General features: G+C 45.3%; 1 protein-coding gene across 11 annotated transcripts in view; it reads left to right on the top strand.

Annotated features, from left to right (window-relative positions):
* Positions 1-23,722, top strand: part of Ralgps1 (Ral GEF with PH domain and SH3 binding motif 1) — a 251,711-nt gene that overhangs the window by 107,532 nt on the left and 120,457 nt on the right. For all 11 annotated transcript variants that reach the window (XR_007594100.1, XM_050154886.1, XM_050154887.1 and 8 more), the window contains 3 exons: positions 5,818-5,907; positions 8,236-8,328; positions 20,886-21,012. Coding sequence is in view for 10 of the 11 variants with exons in the window: in XM_050154886.1 (XP_050010843.1) it covers positions 5,818-5,907; positions 8,236-8,328; positions 20,886-21,012 (310 nt within the window). In the remaining variant the exon portion in view is untranslated. The remainder of the gene's footprint in view (positions 1-5,817; positions 5,908-8,235; positions 8,329-20,885; positions 21,013-23,722) is intronic.

The following is a 23,722-nucleotide window of genomic DNA, read 5'->3' as shown; positions in this document are numbered from 1 at the left end:
ATTTAAGAGAATAAAGATAGATACAGACAGTGCAAAGCACTTGTCTGAAACAGTCCACTCTGAAGACTCCTCAGCAGTTCAGATGTGTCACCTTGAGTAGATGCTCAGTGTCCATCACCTGGGGCATGGAACAACAACAGCTCCCAATGTATCTGAACCACAGCAGAGCCGCTGAGGACCTGGGGCAGTACAACTCATTCAGTGTTGGGGGTGTAGGATGGCACAAATGTGGTTCAGCAGTTACCTCATGCACTGACCTAGAGGCTCAAAACCTACACATACATACACACACACTAGAACAGCAGTGTCATGTTAATAGTTGTCTGAAATGAAGGAGCTGAGATGTCTTCAGCAGGGCATGGACAAACACACTGGATAGTATTTACACAAAAGTGGAAGGAGCTTTGAAGTCACATAGACATGGGCCTTTTCAATGTGTATTTCAAGGTGAAAGCCAGTGTAGAAGTTTATCTTTTCTTTCTTTTCCTTCCATGACATTCTGGAAAAGGTAAAATTACAAAGATGAAGTCAGCAGTTGTCAGGGGATTGAGAAGGAGAGAGGCCTGAGTGGGTGGAGCACAGGGAGTTTCTGTTGACAATTTTTTTTTTGGTACCATAATTGAACTCAAGCTTTTTCCTCGCTTTACCAGTGAACCACATCTTTAGCTGAGATTTGTATGTTTAAGAGGGTAAGACAGTTCTGTATAGGGTAATGGTGGCTCCATGACAGTATCTTAGTGAAAACTCACAGAACGTTATATCACCAAGACCTCAATACACACAAACTAGAAACTACAGCTTGAAGATGGAAGGCCCCTAGAACAGATGCAAAACAAAAGAAGAGTGAGTATGTAGGTCTGCACATGCTTACAAAGTTGTGAAGTTACTTCTTTTTCGGAGGCATGGGGAAAAGTTGCTGCTCTGAGTTAGCTCTGGAGTTATGTGGGGCATAATTCTGAAGCTGGAAACACACAGGAGCACTGTGTCCTATCCAAGTGCTCTTCAAGCTGGTTGACAGCTATGAAATAGTGCTGAAGGATGTGTGTTGGCACTGGACGGCTGAGGTGTGGATGGCAGAGCCTGGGAGCATGCTTCTCTCTCTGGAGTGGGAAGTTACAAACAAGCAAGGGGAAAAGCTAGAATCCATGTGCTAATGGTAGAGTTGGGGATAACAGTGTAAATTCATGTGAATTTTAAAGATGCTTACAGTGCAGCAGTGGTGGCACACACCTTTAATCCCAGCACTTGGGAGGCAGAAGCAAGTGAATCTCTTGAGTTCGAGGTCAGCCTGGTCTACAAATCCACTCAAACATACATGCATGCATACAGGTATGCACGTGCACAGAAACACTCAAAAGCCCATGTGCTATGCATATGCACACACATGCTTATTCAGGCATGCACGCACACATAAAAATACACTCACATGTTCACGTGCACACACATGTTTGTACACACACACGTGTGCATATGCAGGAGCATACATACACACTCTTTCTATTCCTTGCTCTTTAATTGAGGAGGTTGCGAAGCATCAGTAGTCCATTACCAGCAAACTAATCTCAGAACTAATCTTGGTTTTTCTAACAGCATCATCTAATGAATGGAACCAGAATTCCATGGAAAAAAAGACTGATTTTAGAATGGGGAACAGAATGTGCGCATGATGGACCTGTAATATATATATATAGTACCAGAAAGCGAGGAAGCATACACACCAACGAACCAAAACACAGCTGGGGTATGGCAGATGTATTGGGGCCAACCGAATGCTAGGGAAAAATGGGTAAAGTGGGAACAGTTGGAGCCACAAAATAAATAACACAGCACGGGACTACAAACCAAAGTTTCTTTAAGAATCCACAAAGCCATTCTGCTATAAGTAATGATCAGATACATAAGTGATGAGAATAGATGTGTGTTCCATATAGTAGGCTCTCAATGCATGCAGTTGCTTGTCCTCAGGAAGGTGGAGCATAGCTCTGTTGAGGAGAGTGGGTGAGCACAGCTCTAATCAGAAAGAGTGGGAAAGCATAACTCCAGGAAGAGTGGGAAAACAGCAGTTTCTTTCCAAAGTGTGATGGACAGAGGGATCAAAGGCCATATACTGACTGGTACCTCATTGGGCTTTGAATTGTATCATCTTTATAAGTGTTTATAAACTTGACCTGTGGTGGCACACGTCTTTAATCTCAGCACTCGGGAGGCAGAGGCAGGCAGATCTCTCTGAGTTGTGGTCTACAGAGTGAGTTCCACATTCCCCGCCTCATATGACATACCCCAACTGTCTTGAAACACCAAAAAGTAAAATAAATAAATGCTCACAAAATGCTTCTGTTTTTATAGGGTAAATCTTTTAGAAGGGAATACACCTTAACTATGTAGATGTGCACATTCAAGTTGTTCGAAATATTCCTATTTTTACTCCCCAGATCAGTGTATAGATGTGCCTCTTCTCTCTGCTCTTGTTTCTCAAACAGTAGCAGGAAGAGGGCATAAGTCCCAGTGGAGAGATGAGTAAAGGACCCAAGCAGGCAGTGGTACACATGGCTAGGGATGCAGCTCGGCTGAGTGTTTATCTAGTGTGAAGAAAGCCCCAAGTTCATTCCTGGCATCGTTTAAACCAGGTATGGTGGTGGTGCACACCTCTTATCCCAGATCTGAGGAAGTGGAGGCAGGAGGGAAAAAAGATAGAGCAAAGAAAATGCAAACTAAAATCTACAGAAAACAGCTACCTGGATGGGCATGCGGGAAGGGCAGAGCACAATCATGAGCTGCCGTCTGGTGCACTGTGCAAGCGGAGAGAAGTGATTGTGATGGACTGAGCCCTGTTTGAGAACACAGGTCCATTTAAACTTAGTAGCAGATCCTTGGTGGCCCGGTTCTTTATATATGCTTTTCTACATACACTTTTGTTCAATCCACCTTCCAAGGGCTCTCCCTAGGGCCTTAATAAAAACTCTATAGAAACATGTTTGAAGGTGTTCACCATGGTCTTGTTTATTACGGCAGAGCTCTAGTAGTCTAGTAGTCAGGTGAGTGTAAACATGATGGTGACAAAATTCTTGGATGCCGAAAAAAATCATAGATAAATACTTACCATTTCTAAAGCTGCTTGTGATATATGCTTAAAATTTACCTGTTAATTAAAGCCAACGATGGGTGCTAGGTGTGGGGGGAAAGACTAGGGCACAGGTCACAGTTTGCCATTGTTGGTCTGTGGGTCTGAGCTTGCATATGACCTCTGTCTCTTATGTTTATCTTTGCTTTCTTCATCTGTTAAATTTTATAGTTAGAGATTAAAAGACCATGCACTTGTACCCTTGCATGTCTTTCTTTTTTATTTGTTTCTTATAAGCTTTATTATAAAATTACTTGCAAATAAATAAAAACATCATGCAACAAAATTAGCCAGTACAAGTGAATGAACTTGTCCATAGCCAGAATAAGACATTTATATGAAAGCTGTGGAACTTCACATTAAACTTTGTATTTTCAGCATCAGTTGTATCTTAATACTTATTTATCACCAAGACCAGAAAATTCACAACAGAATTAGAACTAGAAAAACAGTTAGCATTTCGTCCCCTTTTGTAACTCTGACTATTACCTGTGTCCTCATTCTATATATGTATGTAGCCTTTCTTACTTTATTTTCTTCATGTTATACTGTAACCACATATATATTGATTTACATATATTACAGTCTAGATTGTGTCTAGAGAATATGTGATTCTCACTCAAAAAGGTATTTTTAAAATATATATTTTTGCACCCAAAAATAGATTCATTTCTCTCTTTTAAAACACACAATTGTATAGACTTTAAAGAGAATTCAGACAAGTACATTTCCAGAAATACATTATTCCCTCATAGGCAGTTTCCTGACCCCACCCCCAGCAGAAAGGGTCATTATTTTAAATAACAATGTTAGCTCCAACTTTTACTTAGAACTCTTGTTAGATTCTTAAATTTGTAACTGTAGTTGTTTACAAAATCACCTGCATGTTTTCTTACCTGCCCCCATCCACATCTTCATCACTGCAGTCCTATCCAGACTCCCACCTCACAGACCGCTGCCTGAGTTCTAGTGGGTGCCCGTGCTTGACGGGGATTTCCTTTGTCACTCCACTCAGAATCAGGCCCCCAGCACTGGGTGGTGTCCTAGATCCATCTTTTCCTGCCCGAGCACTGAAGTCTGGTAGTCCATATCTGGTTGTCTGTCCTCACTGCTGCACCACATGGCCCTCCTCCAGCCCTAACAGCCACTTAGCTGTTCTGAGTCATGGCATACACCGTGACACCTCGGTCCTGCCTTACCAAGGAAAATGCCTCCCATCTGTCAGGGCCCCACACTGCAGTTCCCATGCTCTGAACTGCAGCTGTCACTACAGCTACCCTCCAGTCCAGATGGGAGGGCTCTGCCTCTTCTGGTGTCTTCCAGCAGTCCAGATAAGAGGACTTATAGTGTCTGGTCCCTGCACACAGTAGGGCTTCATGCAAATCTGTTGACCTGACTGTTGCCTCAGAGCCTCTGCATACTGGGTGTGCAGGTCCTTTATCTGCTCCTTCCAGAACCAGACCAGGAGAATGTGTGAGGTTTTGGTACACAAGAATCTGTTAAGTTACACATGAGGAGCATCCCACTTGAGAGTATGTGGCATAGAAAGTACACATCTTAAATATAAGCTTTGCAAGCTTCTGTTTGGTGCCCAGAATAACTGTCTTCCAGAAGTTACTGGTAAACATTTGAGTCTGAACTTAATTTTGACAGTCCCCTGGAAAAAATGATGCTAAAGAAACCCAGATGTGATCTGCAGGCAGCCATGACTAATTACACCGAGACAGTATTTCCGTGATGCTCCTGCTTAACAAAACGGCCAATTGCTTATTCTCAGCATCCCTTGCTCTCTATCTGTAACACAGCAGTATTTTAGTCAGGAGAAAGTGTGTTCTTGTATAGCAGGCGTGCTTCTTTAACATCAGGCTGACCTTCACCGTTTCTTTCCTTGTCAAGAGAGTGGTTTCCGAATCTCACCCTGTCTCCCTGTACATGTGGTAGCAACGTCTCTCTGCCACGCTGTTCTGCACACTGGGACACCACTGTCCTGATGCTGAGAGGCATAAACGAGAAGCACTGAGCTCCTAGCATTCCTTGACTGCCTGCTTTCTGTTTTTTCTCTGGTGCTGTGAGTGAGCCTCATGCTGATAGACAATTTTCTTATTGCCACCAACAGACTCCAGGGCTCAGGAGGCCTGTTTGCATAAAGTTCTACATCAAAACTACCTTCATGGCTGACCCATGCCCCTCCAGAAGATTCATGCCCCTCAGGGCTAGTGGGACTCTGTATCTTTTATTATTGGCAAGCCTCTTTTAGAAAGTAAAGTTTGTTGCAACTGTGCAAATATCAGCAAATCCTCCTTGCGTTTGGCTTGCCTGAAGTGTGGACTTATGGAAGGCGTCATCAGTAGACACTTCTCTTTGTCTGAACTTCTGTCCACATTTCCATTGGTCCATCCATTCTGTCACCCATCTTCTTCCCACATCTCGATCCTCCTTGAGGCACCTACAGAAGCACTGGCGTGTGTAGTGGGGTCCAGCACTGTGCTGCATGGTGAGGACAGCGTCTCTTCCTCTGATCCACACTGTATGTGCTGGAGGAGGCAGGGCAGATATGGAGCCCATCTGGGCATGGGTGCCACAAGGAACTGCCCCCATGGGAACCCTGCAGTGATGGTGGGCAAAGGGTGATATGGACAGCCTGGCATCTAACTACTTCTCTGTATGTGTGTCTCTGTATGTATTTGACTCTACAGGTCAGCTTTTGGGTTGTACGAGAAATTCTAACAGCACAGACTTTAAAAATAAGGGCAGAAATCCTGAGCCATTTTGTGAAAATAGCCAAGGTAAGCTGTTTGTTTATTTCTCAAAATGTGTTTCTTCACAACTTTGGCAGATGTTTTGGGCCTTCCAGACAGGGAGACAGGGGTCCACATCACGGGTGGAAGGCTGTGGCCTGACCTCTCCAGACAGCCATTTCTGATATTGACCTAGCTGCTTGTGTGAAAAATATGCTCCCCTTCCGATCTTATAATTCTATGGCCAGTTATTCCCTTTACTTGGACTTCCAGTCTCTGCATGTGGCCCAGTGGTTTCCTGGAATCCGTCCATTCTCCTTTGGGTTTTGCCCACGCTGGGGGCCCATAGATTGTAGTTAGCCCCAGTGCTTTTGATCTAGTCATGTCCTGTACAGTTGTATCAACAGGGTCCCTCACACCCATTCTGAGTGAAGGTGTGGACCAGTCGAGCGCCGCTGATAGGCTCTGTCCATGCTGCTGATCAGGGTCCACCTTTCTCCTCCTCTCTTCTCTTTCTGACTGTCAGGCTGTGCTGTGTTGGGCCTTTCCTGGACCACTGTCATGCTCAGTAGCAGTACCTGTTCCCCCTTCCTGGGCCTGCCAGGCTGGCCTTGGAAGCATTGTTCTACCTAGTTCATGGCTTTCTTCCAGTGCACATGACCCTAGAGCGAAGCTGTCCTGGACACAGGCCTTGGGTACCAGGTTGTGTGACAGCCGCTGTGCCAGTGTGATCGAAGTCATTGTTCAAGGCTGCCATTCCATTTGCACAGTGGGAAGGGGCGGTGAAGAGAGACGAAGTGTCCATGCTGAGGGCTTCAGCTAACCAGTGGAGCAGCACTCACAGTCACACACACCCTCAGGGAAGCTGCTGTGCCTCCTGTCCCCAGAAGGTTAAGCAGTCTTTAACTCTGTCAGGGTCAGAGCTCACCATCCCATGGAGTCTCTGGGAATACTTGGGATTGGTGCTGTTTTTCATGTTGCTTGAAAAGGATGCTGGGCATGTTCCAGTCCTCATAGGGCTTCTGTTTGAAAATGAGCATAGTCCCCACCTAAGGAGCCCAAATGACCCCTCCTTAATCTCTGCCCCCTCCCTTACTGAGGAAGGTCATGTTGGCTATGCACCCCTCCCTCCCTGAGTGTTGGTTTTCCAGTCTGAGAAGAGAAAGGGACAGGTTAGATAATGCCCTAGATGCCTTGCCACTGGGAGGAAAGTCTGTGGCAGGCACAGCAATTCAGATACACAACTGAAATCTCCCTGGGAGCATCTGTTCTTACACACAGGAAGTAATCATGGAGTGTTACAAGATGTCTGAAGTGAAGCACTCAGTTTATGTAGTTAAGGCCCTGCTTCCAAGTAGGAGTAGAGCGGTAGGGGACAGGCCAAAAGGCTTTTATCAGTTGATTTATCTCATGTACTGTGCTAGGCTTTGTGCAAGGTACAAGTGCGGGATGGTAGATAACACTTCATCCCTGCTCTCACAGGACACACTTGAGAACATGGGCATTTGAGAACATGGTTAGGAAAGGCATGGAAGAGGAAGGGCAACCTGAGGAAGACAGTGAGTGAGGGGGTGGAAATGAGCCTTCCTGACAGAGAAGACAGGGACCTGCCAGCTGGGCAGTTTGGCATGTTCATCTCAGGTGGCACAGGTACCATAGTCACCACCCTCAGTTGAACTCTAAGACACTGAAATGCAGAAGGCCTGGGGAACTTGCCAAAGGGGCACAAGAAAAAGAAGCTGGGATTTTGTCCATGGCATCTTCTTGCTAGGACAAGCTTCACTGCTTACCTCAGCTAAAAAGACAAGACTAGAGACTATGGTCTTCTGCCGCAGCTCTGCTGAGTCTTTCTGTGGCCCTCCACGGTAAAGAACTTGTCTGAGACTGAAGTGGCACCATATGTCCTCACTCACTTGGGTCCTGGGAATCCTGAGCCTTGCCTTCCCAGCTGAGAACCATTGCACAGATTGATAACGTCTCCCCTGGCCTCTTTCCCATCCAGGGTTAAGGTAACCGCTGTGTAAGCTGCTGGTGCTGCCGGCACATTGGGGTCTTCTCACAGAAGCCTGCCTGTTAGGGTCAACTATGAAAACAAAGCAATTATCCAGTCTTAAGCCTTGCTTCCATCCAGCAGTCAAACAAGTCAGATTATAAAAATTGGCAAATTTTTCAGATGGGGACTCAACTTTCTTTAAAAAATGAGAGGAAAAGATCATATGTTTCCTATGAACTTTCTAGAACTATATTTTCTGTGTGAGATATTTTAAGTGTAACTGAATTTCGTAAATATGACAACATTTGGCAACACTCAAGCATGTTTTTGTTCTGTTGTCTATGGCAGCAAAATAATGTATTCCTTATCTTTGTGTTTCCCAGAAACTTCTAGAACTCAACAACCTTCATTCTCTCATGTCTGTGGTGTCAGCGTTACAGAGTGCTCCCATCTTCAGACTGACGAAAACCTGGGCTGTAAGTTAATCTCCCTCAGCCTGTCCTTGCTGAGTGTCTGCATGCCTTAAGCCCTGAGCTTTCTCTCACTGGGTATGTGCTCTGCTAAAGACAGTCACTGTGAACTGCGGAGATAGTCCCTAGGTATCTCCACAGCCCCAGAGACCACAGGCTCATCTGGCTTTCAGGGCATGAGTAGGGTGCACAAGTGGCTGGGTTTGGAAGCCCTCAACAGATCTTCCTGGACCTGTCAAAATCATCTATGCTGGCCAGCCTCAGCATGTGACTTCTGCCCTTGGCTTGGCCAGTTTTTTTTTTTTTTTTTTGTCTTTGGCAGGCTCCAAATTGCCCTTGAGAAGGTCTGGGGATTGATGGCTTGCAGCTGCCCTGGGTCACTGGCCATATAGCTCAGAGCTCTCTGGAGAAACCTGTGACCCTCATGTAGGAAAAAATGATTTCTTTCCTTTTTTTTTCCTTTTCATCCTGAGGCCTTGGATAATCTCAGCTCAGAGGTGGAGTCTGATAGTTATATAATTGAGTCTGTAGGAAAGTTTTTCTGCTGTAAAAATATTTTAAAAATATCTCAGACCTCTTTATCCTCCTTAGCTGGCACAGTGCCTGACATGGGAGAAGTAACTGCTATTTCCACAGCTCATTAGTATTTACCTCCTGGCCTGCCTGCTCTAGAGTCTCTCATAGGGGCCCAGCCCAGGCCTTTCAAGACCTGTTTATGTCCCAAGAACTGACAGAACTGTATGGAATTGCTACACATGTTTCTTCCTCTCATTTCCAACCTTCTTTCTGCTAGTCTGGGGCTGGACTCTTTTTCCTACTTGGCTGGCTCAGGGTCCTTTAAGATGTGTAAGATGTATGTTGTAGGCAGTCTAAAATGGGCCTTGCTTCTTCCAGTTGCAAGATACCTGGCTGTAGCAGAGTGGTGAGAGGAATGTTAGCCTGGAGTCTGGGAACTAGGTTTTCGTTCATATACCATTCAGAATCTGGGCCTCCTTTCCCATCCCTGCTCTACACAGTTGACTTGGAATAGTGGGTTTCTGTCGGTGCTTTGCAGAGCCCCTTAGGTCCTTACGTTGTCTTAGAGACCATCTGGAGCTTCAGGAGAGGAGTGAAGATGATCTAGCCTCCACTAGAGCAGCCTGTTTGTATATGGGGCTTCTGAGTGAATTGCAGATGAGCCCTGGTTTTTGGGGTCAAAGCAAATTTGGAAGCTGCTGTCTCTGTGGTTGCTGCCAGTCCTGTGGTTCTAAGGCCATTGGAGCAGTGAGGCTTTTTTTTAGAAGGTTTTTTGGGGATACTTTTTAAAATGACTTTTCTATTGTCGAGACGCTGTTATTGTTTCTTGGGCTACTGGGAGCCCTGCAGGTACCCAGAGGACTGAGCTTCGAATCTTCTTGTGTGCTTTGACCTTACTTTGAACAATGTTATGACTTGGGGTGGGGAGTAAAGGGTGGAGCTTCTTGGGGGAGGGCTGAGTGAATAAAATGATAGGAGTAGCTGGGGCTATTTCCAGGTTCTCCACAGAAAGTTGACCTACTCTGGGGCAAGCAGAACTCTCAGGGAAGCTTCAGTGTATCCCAGAGGGTGCTGTCTTCTGCTGGGGCTGTGGACAGTGTCAGGTCAGAGTAGCATTAGGACTGTGTGGTTTGTCAAGCACAGCTCACTGGACTGGACCATGCACTGCAGTTTTGAATCTATGCTGTGATGAAAATGAGCCCCCACACTTGGGGATCCTGAACCAAGCAATTCCCTAGGACTTCTGTCTCTGCCATCTTTGGATGTGTGCTGACAGAATGCAAAGAATTGTGGTTCCGTTCTACCAATGACTTGGGGCTGCAGTCATCTCTTTTTGTAGGGTATCATCCCACTGTGTCTAAGGGCTGGCAGCCGGGCTGCTTCCCGAGCTACAGAAGACTGCTTGCCAAGGTAGAATGTAGCAAGACATAACATTCTAGAAAATAGAAATGTCAGGGAGAGAAGGCTATGAACACTGCATGGATTATAGCCTCAGGATTCCCAGGTCGTTGGGGTGGGGGGTGGTTGGTTCATTTTTGGAAAAGCTACTACCTGGCCTTGCTTTAGATCTGTACCCTGCCACTCAGATGTTTTGTTGATTCAAGGGTAGCTTTGGTACAGAGCGTTGATGAACAGTGAGGTCCAAACCCTTCCCCTTCCCCTCTCACTATTGTCCCCAGACTCTGTGGAAAAGACGATCCTCTGTTATAGCATGTGATAGAGCGTCCATGTGCTCTGCCACCCTGCCTGCATCCTCCTGTATTCTTCTATCTCTGGTGCCACCCAGCACACACTTGTCTGAACTATCTTGTTCTTAACAGCATTATCCTTTGCTCTTGGTGTTTGGCTATGAGATTGGCATAGAGATGTTGCTTCTTCCTTCTTCTCGTATTGCTTGAGCTGGGACCACAGGATAGGGAGAACAAGGGATTCCAACAGCCCATACATCTGGTGCTTTCATGGCCCTTGGTTTTGCAAAAGAGGAAACTGAAGTGGGGCAAAAGAGGAAACTCAGAGATGGCAAGTGTCAATACCAATGGGACACAGCCTGGTCCTGCTGAACCCTATAGTCTGGTGGCCCACTGCATGGACACCTGTGATGGTGGAAGGTGTAATGACACCAGGTCAGTGCAGGTAGGACTATACATTGCTTACAAAATTCGCTTGAGAAATGTGGCTGGCCCACTGCATATGGCTGGGTCACTGAGCATGTTTTGCCTTTAAAGTGTTGTCCTTGGGAGTGCAGTGAAACCCCGGATATCTTGGAGGCCTACATGGAAGGGTGGCAGTGTCCAGGCATGAGAGGAAGCCTGCTGCCTGGCTAAACTATGTGGGTGACCTTTAATACTGGCCAGTCAGGTCATAACTAGGCCACAGAAAGAACTGACTGAGGCTGAGCATAAGCCTGCACACAATAGGATCTAAATAAATGGTGGCTGGATCCATAAACGGAGTCATGGTCAGCCTGGAAAACACAAAAGCAGTGAGTGATTTATTCCAGAGGTGGGGCCACTTTGGAATATTGCTGCCTCAAAGCCATGAGGCCTAAGCAAGAAGCTGTCCCAGCCAACTCTGTTTTCCCAAGCACAGAGGAAATCAGCTTGTAGCTCTCATTTATTCTGCAGATGAGATGCCCATCAAATGTCTCTTCCATGCCAGGTTTCAAGGTTCAGGCCTCTTGTTCATGGCTTTTATGTCTTCTGGGAAAGATATGCACCGTTCTTGGAAATTGGCACAGAGCTATCAAGAGATGTTGGTTGAATGCATGAATAATGAGCAAGGAGCAGTGAGACAGGAGTAAAATCAGACTATAGCAGGTGTGGATGGAGAAGACACTCAGGGGAGTGCCCCACGTGAGACCCTTTATGTCAAGGCTTGAATGACGGAAGCAGGAGCAGCTACAGAGGAGAAGGGATGGGGAGAGCTGGTGCCCAGGTATACAGGGAGAACTCGGTGTCATTAACACCTGCATGTCAGTGTGACTGGGCTCATCCTAGGATAGAGGCCAAATACCATTCTAAGTGCACAGAAAGGTTTGTTTTTTTTTTTAATAGGAGATGTACATGATCTATTTACTTAGTCTTGCTTTTTGTGTTCTTTAATCACCACTACTAATGTGTAGAAAACAAATTAGGAGACTTGGAGACCAAGTGGGGCTGGAGAGATGGCTCAGCGGTTAAGAACTGACTGCTCTTCCAGAGGATCCAGGTTCAATTCACAGCACCTACACAACTGTCTGCAGCTCCAATTCCAGGGGATCTGGCACCTTCACAGACATACATGCAGGCAAAACACCAATGCACATAAAATAAAAATAAATGGATCTTTAAAAAAAAGTGGGAAGGAGACCAAGACTAGAAACTAGGGCCCCGTTAGTGGGTGAGGGCAGAGTCCAGGAACTAAGTGGTATAGAGTGTGGCAGGAATCAAGAGAATAAAGTGATACACAGTATGTTCTGGAGAGAGCCCCTTGAAGTACTGTGGCTAGATTGTTGAGGGAGGACAGGGTAGAAGAGGCAGCCCCAGGTTTAAGTCTGAACAGCTGGCTAGCTCTGCCAAGATCTCCTTTATAGCCACAATGATCCTGGGAAGAGACTGGATTATTCCTGAGAGATTTGGGTCATGGGATTTGGGGTTTAAAGTGTCGGGGAGTCACCAATTACATTCCATGTGCCACATGCACGTTCTGCTTGGCCTGTCACATGCCCAGAAAGCTTCTCTCCTTCCTACTAAATGGGTCCAGAGTTTGACTCTCTCTTGCAGCAGCAGAGTGACCGCAGATGTCCTTGATATGGAGGAGATCACCACTGCTGCTCCGGGCCTGATGCATAGGCTGTCACCTGGAGGGCACCATTCAGGATCAGCATTCTCACTCTCATGTCCAGTGAGACAGGGTCATTGAGTGTGGCACTACAGAGGGCAGTTCCTCATCTAGACCTAAAGCCACTTGGCAGACACCTGAAGCCAGCAGATGTGTGGCATTCATTCCCATGTTTTGGCTCTGACACTAGTTTGTCCAGGAGGTGCTGCTGCTCCCTGTGTCTTTAGAAGCACTATTGACAGCTCCCCTGTGACATGGTCGAGGAGTCTGGGGGGAGCCTGGCTACCAGTTTCAGGTGGCTTTGAGCCTTGCTTTATATGGAAGTTAAGCCAGGTGAAGCAGATGAGGTGGAAGGCCAAGGAAGGCAATAGTGGAAGCCCCTGGTCACAGCTCCTGACACTGTGCAGGAGCCTGCCTGGAACTGTTCTTAGAAGTTCTGCATTGGCCCTGAGGAAGCTCATGCTTCACCCTTATCTGCCAACAGTGCTGCAGCATTGGGCACTGCCCATCCTCTAGATCCAAAAGACCTTTCTCCTCAGGCTAAACCCCACTTCCACTCTCTGACAGCTGACTTCTTTGGTGACCGTGACTGTGGAGGTTCAGTGCTCACCTTTTACTGTTTCTTTCCTTGGTGAATATACCAGCTTGGGGAGCTTCAGCTGTCCCTGTGTCATCCAAGCCCAGACCTCTCTCCTGATCCACATACCCACTGCAGTGCCTGCTTCATCCAGCCCTCAGCTCTTGTCCTTTGACCTCATATACTCTGCTTGTCTGAAGTCAGATGGTGACTCTAGGAAAGAGACAGAGTGCCAGGAGCTCTCTTCACAAACTGTTTTGGACCTTTGGGCAAGTAGTAGCTGAGCTAATACGGAATAAGTTCTTCCTTTCCTGTCTCATGCTATACCGTGTGAACACAGTGTTGTATAAACTAGAGCCACGCTAACACACCATCAAGCAGAGCCACACTGCAAGCCAAGAAAGAGAAGTCACCATGGGCTAAAAATAAAGGGAAGATTCTCTGCTTGAATTAGAGCATCGTCAGTATGTGCTCTCAAGTGATGCACCTGGGGTGTAACTCATGGACACCAAGACCTAACAGGTTTTTTTGATGATGGCACCAAACACCAAATGGTTTCACCTCAAACCTCAAACCTCCAGATTTAAATCAGCCTTTTCTAGCTCATCATTTGTTTCCCCCAGAACCCCAAGTCATGTCCACAAGAAAGGCAGGAGCTGGCCAGAGAAGTTTTCTGTTAATATGGCCACAGTAGGCTCTTTCTTCCCTTTCATTAGTATTTGCTATTCATGTTTCTTAGTCTGTGATTGGTACCCTGTTTGCAGGTTGAGCTGAAGTAGCCGAGAAAGTAGAATAAGCCATCAAAATGGTGGCCATGTAACCTGGAATGGCTGTGACCCTGGCCAAGTTAATTAATAGCAAATTTTGCCAAAATGCAAGTTTCCCTCCTTCCCCTATGTTTCTATTCTTATCCAAAGCAATACCTGCTGTATTTAAACCAAAATGCTGTCCTCTCAAATATTCCTCAGTGCTCCTGCCTCCAGGCCACTTCTGCCTTCTGTGGCTTCTGGAACCTCTCCAGGCCCCTCTGTGCTGAAGACCCCTTCCTCACAATGGCTTTGCTAGCTCCCTTCTGAGCCTCTTGAAGCGTTGTGCACCTTCCACGCGTCTGTGGGCCTTCTTGGTGCTCAGCCCTGCTGAGCATGTAGAGTGCTTACTCTCAGACCAGCTCTGCAGCCCAGGGGAGTCCTTGGGAGTGAGTGTCAGGAGGTAGACCTTTTTGTTGCCCAGTTCTACATTGGAGTCTTATGGGGACTCTCTCTTGAAATTGCCGTGAGTAGAATAAAATAAGTAATAAATTAAATACATGATGAAAATTATCCCATGAAAGTCTAAGTATGGTGTGTATGTAAACATGTCTGTAACTGTGTATTTGTGACTGTTAAAGGATTATATATAAAGATAAAATCATGATTCTTAGAAATGTATATTGAGTACTTGCCAAAGATTTGCTTTAATTCTGAATTAAAGAGAAACCAGTAAGACATAGGAACTGCATCACTGAAGCCAGTGGACCGCTCATTCACAGCCTAGTCAGAAGTGCTATAGGCATTTCAACATGGATGTCAAATTCATCAGAATTTCCAATATGATTGTCAGTGGTATCCATGAGACAAAACTTACTTTCTCTGGACAGAAATTTATTTACATGGCCATTTTTATGAGTTAATCTCTATCTGTACTCAGGCAAAGGCAAACAGCACAATACCACTACATTTTAAAGTCCAGCTTTCCCATAAATGCTGTCCATTGTGGCTGATGTGTGGCACTGGTGTGTGACTTGGCAACCTTTTTGTTTTTCAGAAGTAGATACTAAATAGCCAGAGGTTAAAGAAAAGGTACTTTTAAAAATTACCCCAGTTTAGTTCCTTGTTGATTCCACAGGCGAGCATTCTTCCTACTCCAGCCAGTGGCAGACACTGGAATTGAAGTTGAATTTGGAGCCTTTGTTTGTTTGTTTGAGGGCTTTTTGTTTGTTTGTTTTTCGTTTTGTTTTCTTGTTTTTCCGAGACAGGGTTTCTCTGTGTAGCCTTGGCTTTCCTGGAACCAGGCTGGCCTTGATCATGGAGAGCCACCTGCCTCTGCCTCTGCCTCCTGAGTGCTGGGATTAAAGGTGTGCACCCCCCAGCAATGGAGTCAGTTTAAACATGTCTGGAGCAACAGGCTCTTTATTGATAATAAACTCACATATGAGGAGATATTATTTTCTCCCTCAAGGCAAAGAAACACAATACTAATGTCCTTATAAATTGAAATTGGAGAAGAGACTTTTCTTTTTTCCTGTGTGGTGTTAGCCTCCAGATTTGAGCTGCTTTACCAGAGTGGGAGGAGCTCTCATGGAGTCTGAATCAGGTGTGGCACACGTGGCCCTGGGGGCATGAGGAAAGCAGTTTATGTCCAGGACATTTCTCCAAGGTCTGGGACCCTCCTGGCTTTGACTGTGGGCCTCCGAGTCTGTTGTCCGTGGAGGGTCACTGGACAGTGTGGAAGTGAGTAGTGCTGGTTACATTTTACCTTGTAATTTGAGCCTCACGTTCTGAAGGGCTTTGGATTTGTCTCAGTGCTGACAGTATGGCCCTGCTTCCTGCCTTTGCTGTAGAGGCTTCTGTTGTGTTGACTTTTTTTTTTTTTGGTTTTTCGAGACAGGGTTTCTCTGTGGCTTTGGAGCCTGTCCTGGAACTAGCTCTGTAGACCAGGCTGGTCTCGAACTCACAGAGATCCGCCTGCCTCTGCCTCCCGAGTGCTGGGATTAAAGGCGTGCGCCACGACTTTTTATAAAATAGCTCTAGAGTTTAGTCTCTGCCTTAAGTGTGATGGTTAGCTTTCTTTTGTTTTTAACACACCAATTTCTAACTTTGCCTATTAAGCGGTTCCTACCTCCCTGCTTTCCTAGCCTCTTTATCAATTGCTCAGCTCATTTATGCTGGAATTCTTTGTTTAATTATAAGCGATTTTTAGCAGTACGAATTTTCCTTTCAGTATAATTCTGTCCAAATAATGGGTTCAACCCACTGTGTTCTCATGTGTCTTATCAGAAATCCATAGTCTTGGCTTTTATTACCATTGTCACCTGAGGATTATTGAATGCTTAGAAGTTTCTAATGAACCTGGTTTTCCCATCATCACTGTTATCTTTTTCTCTACTCTTTTGTGTAATTGCATTTCAACTGCACTCCTTCTGTGGGGAGGGGGCTGGGGGTCCTGGGGAGGGAATGAGGGAGGAGAGCAAGCTCGGCCAGCACCACTCTACCCTCCTAAGATTCATTTGCCAAGAGAAACACAAAAGCAGCCTCACATAGCTGGGCAGTGGTGGCACACACCTTTTCTCCCAGCACTCGGGAGGCAGAGGCAGGTGGATCTCTGTGAATTAGAGGCCAGCCTGGTCTACAGAGTGAGTTCCAGGACAGCCAGGGCTGTTACATAGAGGAACCCTGTCTCGAAAAACAAAAATTAAAAACAGACAAAGCAAAAGCACCCTCACAATAAGTTGGAATAATGGTAAGTGTGGATGATGCCCAATCTTCCTCCACTTGGCTGTGTTTCAGAGTCGCAGCCTTCCCCCTGCAGCAGGTATTTGGCATTAGAGTTGTGACTTTGTAGCTTTTTCCCTTGACAGTGATATTATATAGCCAAAGAGATGAAAAAATACTTTTAAATGTCCCCGTTTTATTCTTTACCGATTTGGTACTGAGCTCCTGAGTCCTCTGGCTGTCCAAGGCTGTTTTTTCTTAATCTCCTTTCCTTACCTTGTTCCCTGAGCACAAATGGCTGCAGTATATGCCTGATTCTTGGTAAGCAACGGCTGGATATTCTTACATGTAGTTCTGAGGGCTTTTTCCTGAGGCTTCTTATAAATGCTGAGATCTAAAGGACCCTTAGTTCATGCAAGGGTTACAGTTGCTGCTCCTACCTGTAATAAAAGTTGAAAACATGTGTAAGCAAGTGCTGCTGTTTTCAGAATAAGCAAACCCTAATTTTAGAACCTAAATCTGAAAAGAATTTTTATCAGCATAATACATGCACAGTAATTTAAAAAATCACCAAGTACTGACTTATTGAAACCCTAATACTTCCTGCTTCTCCACTCACTGCCCTTTCCACTCCCTCCCTCCCTAGAGGCAACCCTTCAGGTTGGTGGTTTCTTTTTGGAGTTCTGGCCACAGTTCCACCCCTGTGTGTTCCATACAGTTCCTTGTTCCACCTACTTCAGATAGTGTATATGCATATTTAGTTTTCTAGATCCAGCCTCTACCTTCCTCCCAAACCCATCACAATAGCCCAGCCATTTTTGTTAAAGGAGTAATCAGGGTCTTAAGGACTAACATTGTGTGAGCAGGCAGTACTGTACAGTCAGGAGGTAAACCGGGAATACTCTTTGCTTTCTTGAGTAATTTTTTATCTGGTCATTCCAATTCTTTTTTTTTTTTTTAAAGTTCCAGAACAGTGAATTGGCTCAGCAGATAAAGACATTCAACTGAGTTGATTACTTGAGTTCAATCCCAGAAACACATGTATTCTGTGGCATATACATGCCCCTCACACACAAGTATAAAAGTTCCCCTTACTGAATTAGCCATCTAGTCCCTAGATTCATATGTAATCTTAAAGCTGTTCATTTTTATTACATATACCATCCCTTGTGCCACAGATGTGCTACCAGGCAGGTCTTCTGCTGAGCTGGTCCCTGTGGAGCGTTTGTTCTTAAGGCCTGCAGCTCTTCGGGAATCCTAGAATTCCTTTTACTGTTATTGAGTAGGACCCACTGACTCTTGTGTCCTGTGTCCTCTTTTATCTGGTCCATTCCTTTATTTTAGTAAAGGAAATTCTCATGTAGTTGTCAAATGCATCATGGTAAAATCTACTGAACTTCTTCATCTTAAAACAACTTATAAATTATTCTTGAGCAATCTGATCATAACCTGATTTCCTTTGTTGACATAGACTGGAGCCACTGAGGGAAGTTAGGAAGATTCAGCCTTTCTGAGTGTGTGTAGATCCAGGGAGGATGACAGGCTGGCTGTATGAGGAGCACCCCACAGTCTGACACACTACTCAGACTGGTATTGGTTAGGCTGGTAGGTAGGGGCCAGCATGTCTCAGCCTCAGTTTGAGTGAAGGCATCAGGATTTGTTTGACATCTGGATGAATGTAGATGATATGAAGAAGTCAGTGGGGTTCTAGATTGCATCAGTTAAAAAAAAATCGAGGTGTGTAAATCCCTTTAAACCCAGTACTTGGGAGGCAGAGACAGGTTGATCTCTGTAAATGTGAGGCCAACCTGCTCTACGTTGTGAATTCCAGGACAGGCAGGGCTGCGTAGAAAAACCCTGTCCAAAACCAACCAACCAATCAAACAAACAAACAAAACCCAAAAAACAAACGAAAAAACTTTCTATAACAAGGAAGATAGTCCCACTTAACTCCACTCTGGGACACACAAGTTCACAAGGCGTGTGGTTTTCTGCTCCGGGTGTGTATTATTATTCATCTGACAGATTTCTCAAGCGTCCAATTCAAATACTGCCTCTCACTGGGCATAGTGGCACATCCCTTTAATCCCAGCACTTGGGGGGCAGAGGTAGGTGGTTCTCTGTGAGCTCGAGGCCAGCCTGTTTCATAAAGTGAGTTCCAAGTTCAAGATAGTGAGTCGCTGTCACAAAAACAAAACAAGAAGAATCAAATGCTACCTCTCTACATGCCTTTTTTCAGCATTAAAAATACTATGTAATTTATGTGCATGGGAGCTTTATCTGCATGTATGTGCACCTCTTGCATGCCTGGTGGCCAGGGTGGCCAGAAGAGGACATTGCAATCCCTTTTGACTAGAGTTACAGGTGGTTGTGAGTGGCCATATAGATGCTAGGAAACAAACCTGTGTCCTCTGCAATAGCAGCCAGTGTTCTGAACCGTGGAGCCATCTCTCTCCAGCCCCAGTATGTAGCTCTTCTTGATGATACTTCTCTTGCTGATAATTCACTTGCCATTCCTTGGGTTCTCAATTTCTATTCACCCACTTGCTGCGCTGCTATAAAATATGTCTGCTCAGCCTCTCCATAGAACACTGGGTCCCAAAGATATATGGACAAGTCACCTACTCCTAATAATGGTGAACCTGAGATACAGGCAGCACTCCCGGCTCCTTTATGTCTCTGGTTCACAGTCCAGCAGAGTTGTATGCATCAGTTCTTTCCCACACATCAGCAGTGGAGGACAGCATCATTTCCTGCCCACTGTTACTGTGATGAATAGCCTGAAGCAAGCCAGTTAAGCAGAGCTGCTCCTAGCATCTGTGTAGTGTCCCTGCCCTTGTGTGTCTTGATTGTTTCCATGGGAGCATAAAAGCTTGTTTCTCATTCCATCTGCTTCAGCACTGGAGAAGCTGATGGGAATGACAATAGCCTCTACCTCTCCTATGATGTATACCTGCTGTCACTGCCTAAAATCAGTGGGCTCTCTCTCATGGCCGAATCATTATTGTCTCCAAAGACCAAGGAAGTAAGGATCTGATATAGCTATCCTCAAGCAGCCTGGGGCTCCCTCAGACACCAGGCACCACCAGAGAGTGGGATTTGCAGGCTGTGGTTCCAGGAGCTGCACTGCCTTCCCTGTTTCTCTGGTGCTGACAGCCATTGTTCCACTTGTCTCTGCTGTACAAGGGCTGTTGGACACTGGCCTACTTCAGTCTGATGGACATGGCAGGTCTATTGGTCAAGGTCCTTACATGGACCATTGGAATCTCAAGACCAAGCTTGGCCAAGGACATATCAGGTCTAAGGCCTCTCTTCATTTATACTCTTGGACTTTAGCCATTAATCATTGACCTTCAACTTCAGAAACTAATTGGGAGAAATCCCCACTTAGTCTCATGCTGTGCCCCAACCACACATCCTGGTGGCCCTCCCCAACCCCTCTTTCCTCAAGAAGAGGCATCTTGCCATTTCACAACACTAGACTAGATCCAGTGTGAAGAATAGCTGCACTGTGAGTCCTCAGCATCAGGTTTCAGACTTCCAGAAGGTTCAGTGTGCACACGGAGCCATCTTCTCTCCCCGGTTCACACACCAAGTGTGCAGTGACCACAGAGTTTGCTTCTCATCTCTGGTGTGCTTGCTCACCCTGAGTCTCTTAGTCAGGTGCTGTGTAGATGACTGCTTATGGAAAAGAAGGTTCTTTGTGTGAGATGTGACCCAGGATGTGGGGCAGTCTGGAGGAGAGCCCTGAGTTGCAGCACAGCCATGTCCTCACGGCATGTCCACTTGAGTCCTGCGGCAGTTGATAGCGTCTCTCACCACGAGGTGTTTTGTGGAAGAGATTGGCTAGAGCTTTGGAATAACCCTGCTGGGGACATGACCAGTTTACTTCATTCTCCGAGCCCTGTGCTGTTGTGGAGTATCTGTCCCCACAGAGATGAGTGCTGTGTGTGTATTGAAGGAGTTAGCATCGAGTGGGGAGTGGACAGCGTAGCTCCAGGGCGCATCTTCCGTGTGAGACTGGAAGAACGGAGACTGATGCTGCCTTTGAAAGTCTTTACTTCCATCAGGGTTTGACATGCTGTGGACACACATGCCCTTGGTTACAGCCCCATCTCCTGTCAGACTTTCTGATTTATTGCTTTTTCCCTCACAGATAGTCTGATTTCTTTTCATTCCAGCTTTTGAATCGTAAAGACAAGACCACTTTTGAGAAGCTGGACTACCTGATGTCCAAAGAAGACAATTACAAGCGAACTCGGGACTACATCCGAAGTCTGAAGATGGTGCCCAGTATTCCCTATCTAGGTATGAGTCTCTGTTGGCTTATTTTAAATATTATTATTTTTCCAAGTGACATGTTCAGTGCCAAATAAGATGTTTTTTCAGTTTCTAGTTGAGATGTTTCCAGGAGCAGTGGGGATCGTGGGTAAAGGAGTCATTTTGGTTGGTTCCTTGGGTTGGAACAGTCTATTGATGCTTTCCAGGATAGGAACACTGGTGAGCTGGAAACAAGGATGCTCTCTACATACACCTAGGCTCTGATGACCCCAGTCTCCTGGGCTGTGAGGGCCCCAGGCTCCTCGGCTGTGAGGAACACGGGCTTCCAGGCTGCAGCCCAGATGGATCATGATGTCCACAGCAAGCCTCTTGCTGGTTTACGCAGATCCTCCCACACAGGGGGAACCCAGGCTGAAGCCCTCTGTTCTAGTTTTCTGAGCCTTATTAATATGTCTCATAACATTTGTGCAAATGAAATTCTAGTGACAACTGCTAAGTTTTCCAGTCATAAAATATTGTGTGCTCATTAGCAGAATTGGGAGGAGGAGGAGAAAGTCTCTATAATTATCCATTAAAAGATATTTTTCTCTGTATCTCACTCTTTTTGGCATGTGTAAAAAAAATCTGTACTCATCTCAGACACCTCATGTTGTATGTGCTTTTCTGTCCTGAGGCTCGTCCCTTCTCCTGGAGTTGTCAAACTCCGTTCCGTCTTCTCTGCTGCCCACTGCTCAGTTTGTAGTTTTTGTGGTGAACGTCCTTGTGCCATAAACACTTGTGCATTTGCTCTGATTGTTGCTGTGTAATACCTTCTTGGAAGGGCAGGTAACTAGATCTGTATATCTGTACAAAGTACAACGCAAAGGTTGTTTTTGAACAATGTCTTAATGCTGCTGCTGTTGCTTTCGTTGCCCTCCTCTCCTTCTTCTTCCTTCTTCTTGTTCTTGTTCTTTTTGATTTTTCAAGGCAGGGTCTCTCTGTAGCCCTGGCTGTACTGGAGCTCTGTAGACCAGGCTGGCCTCAAACTCAGAGATCCACCTACCTCTGCCTCTGAGTGCCTCCCAGATTAAAGGTGTGTGCCACATGCCAGACAGGCATTTTCTTTTCAAGTCTATTTTTCTTTTCTTTTTATTGTGTCAGTTTAATACATGAAAAAAAATGCTGTCTGTAGCTTGGTCTTCAAGGGGAAATCTATCCTTTTCTAATCGGAAACAATTTTGAAAACCAGGAAAGGAAAGGCTTCTCTAGAGGAGACTCCTGATACTCAGGGTTAGTAGAGTCCTTACATAGATTGTTGGAAACTTCTCCCGTTAACACTCTGTACTTGGGCTTTCTGATTCTCTGAAGCCATCTTACAGTTTGTTTGTTTGTTAGTTTTTTTAAAGTAGGGAACTAGCCTGGCGGTGGTGGTGCACGCCTTTAATCCCAGCACTCGGGAGGCAGAGGCAGGTGGATCTCTGTGAGTTTGAGACCAGCCTGATCTACAGAGCTAGTTCCAGGACAGGCTCCAAAGCCACAGAGAAACCCTGTCTCAAAAAATAAAAAAAGAAAAAAAGTAGGAAACTATCTATTTGATCCAACCTTTCAAAATTATTAGCAACGGCGCCAAAATAGCTCTGTTGGGAGAGCGTTGATGGGTTTTTTTTTTCAGTTAATTTTTTTAAAATTTTATTTATTTATTTATATAGTATCCTGCCTGTAGGCCAGAAAAGGGCACTAGATCTCATTATAGGTGATTGTGAGCCACCACGTGGTTGCTGGGAATTGAACTCAGGACCTCTGGAAGAGCAGTCAGTGCTCTTAACCGCTGAGCCATCTCTCTAGCCCCAAAGTGGGAGGAGGGAACAGGCCCTACAGGGTTGTCCTCCGACCTTCACATGTGTCCGTGGCATGCATACACACCTCTCTCACCCTCACATGTAATTTAAAATGGATTTTTTTTCCTCGACAGGGTTTCTCTGTGGCTTTGGAGCCTGTCCTGGAACTAGCTCTGTAGACCAGGCTGGTCTCAAACTCACAGAGATCCGCCTGCCTCTGCCTCCCCGAGTGCTGGGATTAAAGGCGTGCGCCACCATCGCCCGGCCTCAGTTAATTTTTGATTGTAATATGGTATACAATTTTCTCTTATAAATATGAACTTTTCTCTATATGTGGTTATATTTATTTAATTTTTGAAACAAGGTCTATGTAGTCCTGAGTGTCCTGAAACTCACTGTGTATACTAGGCTGTCTGCAAACTCAGAGATCCAAATGCCTCTGCCCCCTGAGTATTGGGATTACAGATGTATTTGCTTTTCGTTGCCCCCTCCCTCCTCTTCTTGTCTCTTCTTTTCTTAAGTTCACCCTGTCAAAGTTCGTCTGTTGGTCTTCCCAAATAATTAAATTTTAGATTTTGGATTTTTAAAAGTCAGTCATGCTATCTTTCTGCTTTGGAATTTACTGCATTTTCTTAATTTAGGGTGTGTTTTATCTTTCTACATTTTAACTCCTCTGAAATTGATGATAAAACATTGTAATGTTTTTAATTGGCAATGATTTTCTTAGTAATACATAAAATATGCCTTACAATCAATGACGTTCTGATTTGATGGAGTAAGGATATATATAAATAGATATAAAAAGAATATATATGTATGTATGATTATGTGTGTATGTATGTATGTATGTATGTATATCTCATAACTCTTTGACCATGGTTTGGAGTTAGTATTTTAAACTGCCTACCTGACTTTGTCCA

Source organism: Alexandromys fortis, unplaced genomic scaffold, assembly GCF_014885135.2.
Source record: "Alexandromys fortis isolate MF-2015 unplaced genomic scaffold, M_Fortis_MF-2015_v1.1 scaffold_72, whole genome shotgun sequence".
Classification (NCBI taxonomy): domain Eukaryota; kingdom Metazoa; phylum Chordata; class Mammalia; order Rodentia; family Cricetidae; genus Alexandromys; species Alexandromys fortis.
This window is presented reverse-complemented; position numbering and strand designations above follow the sequence as displayed.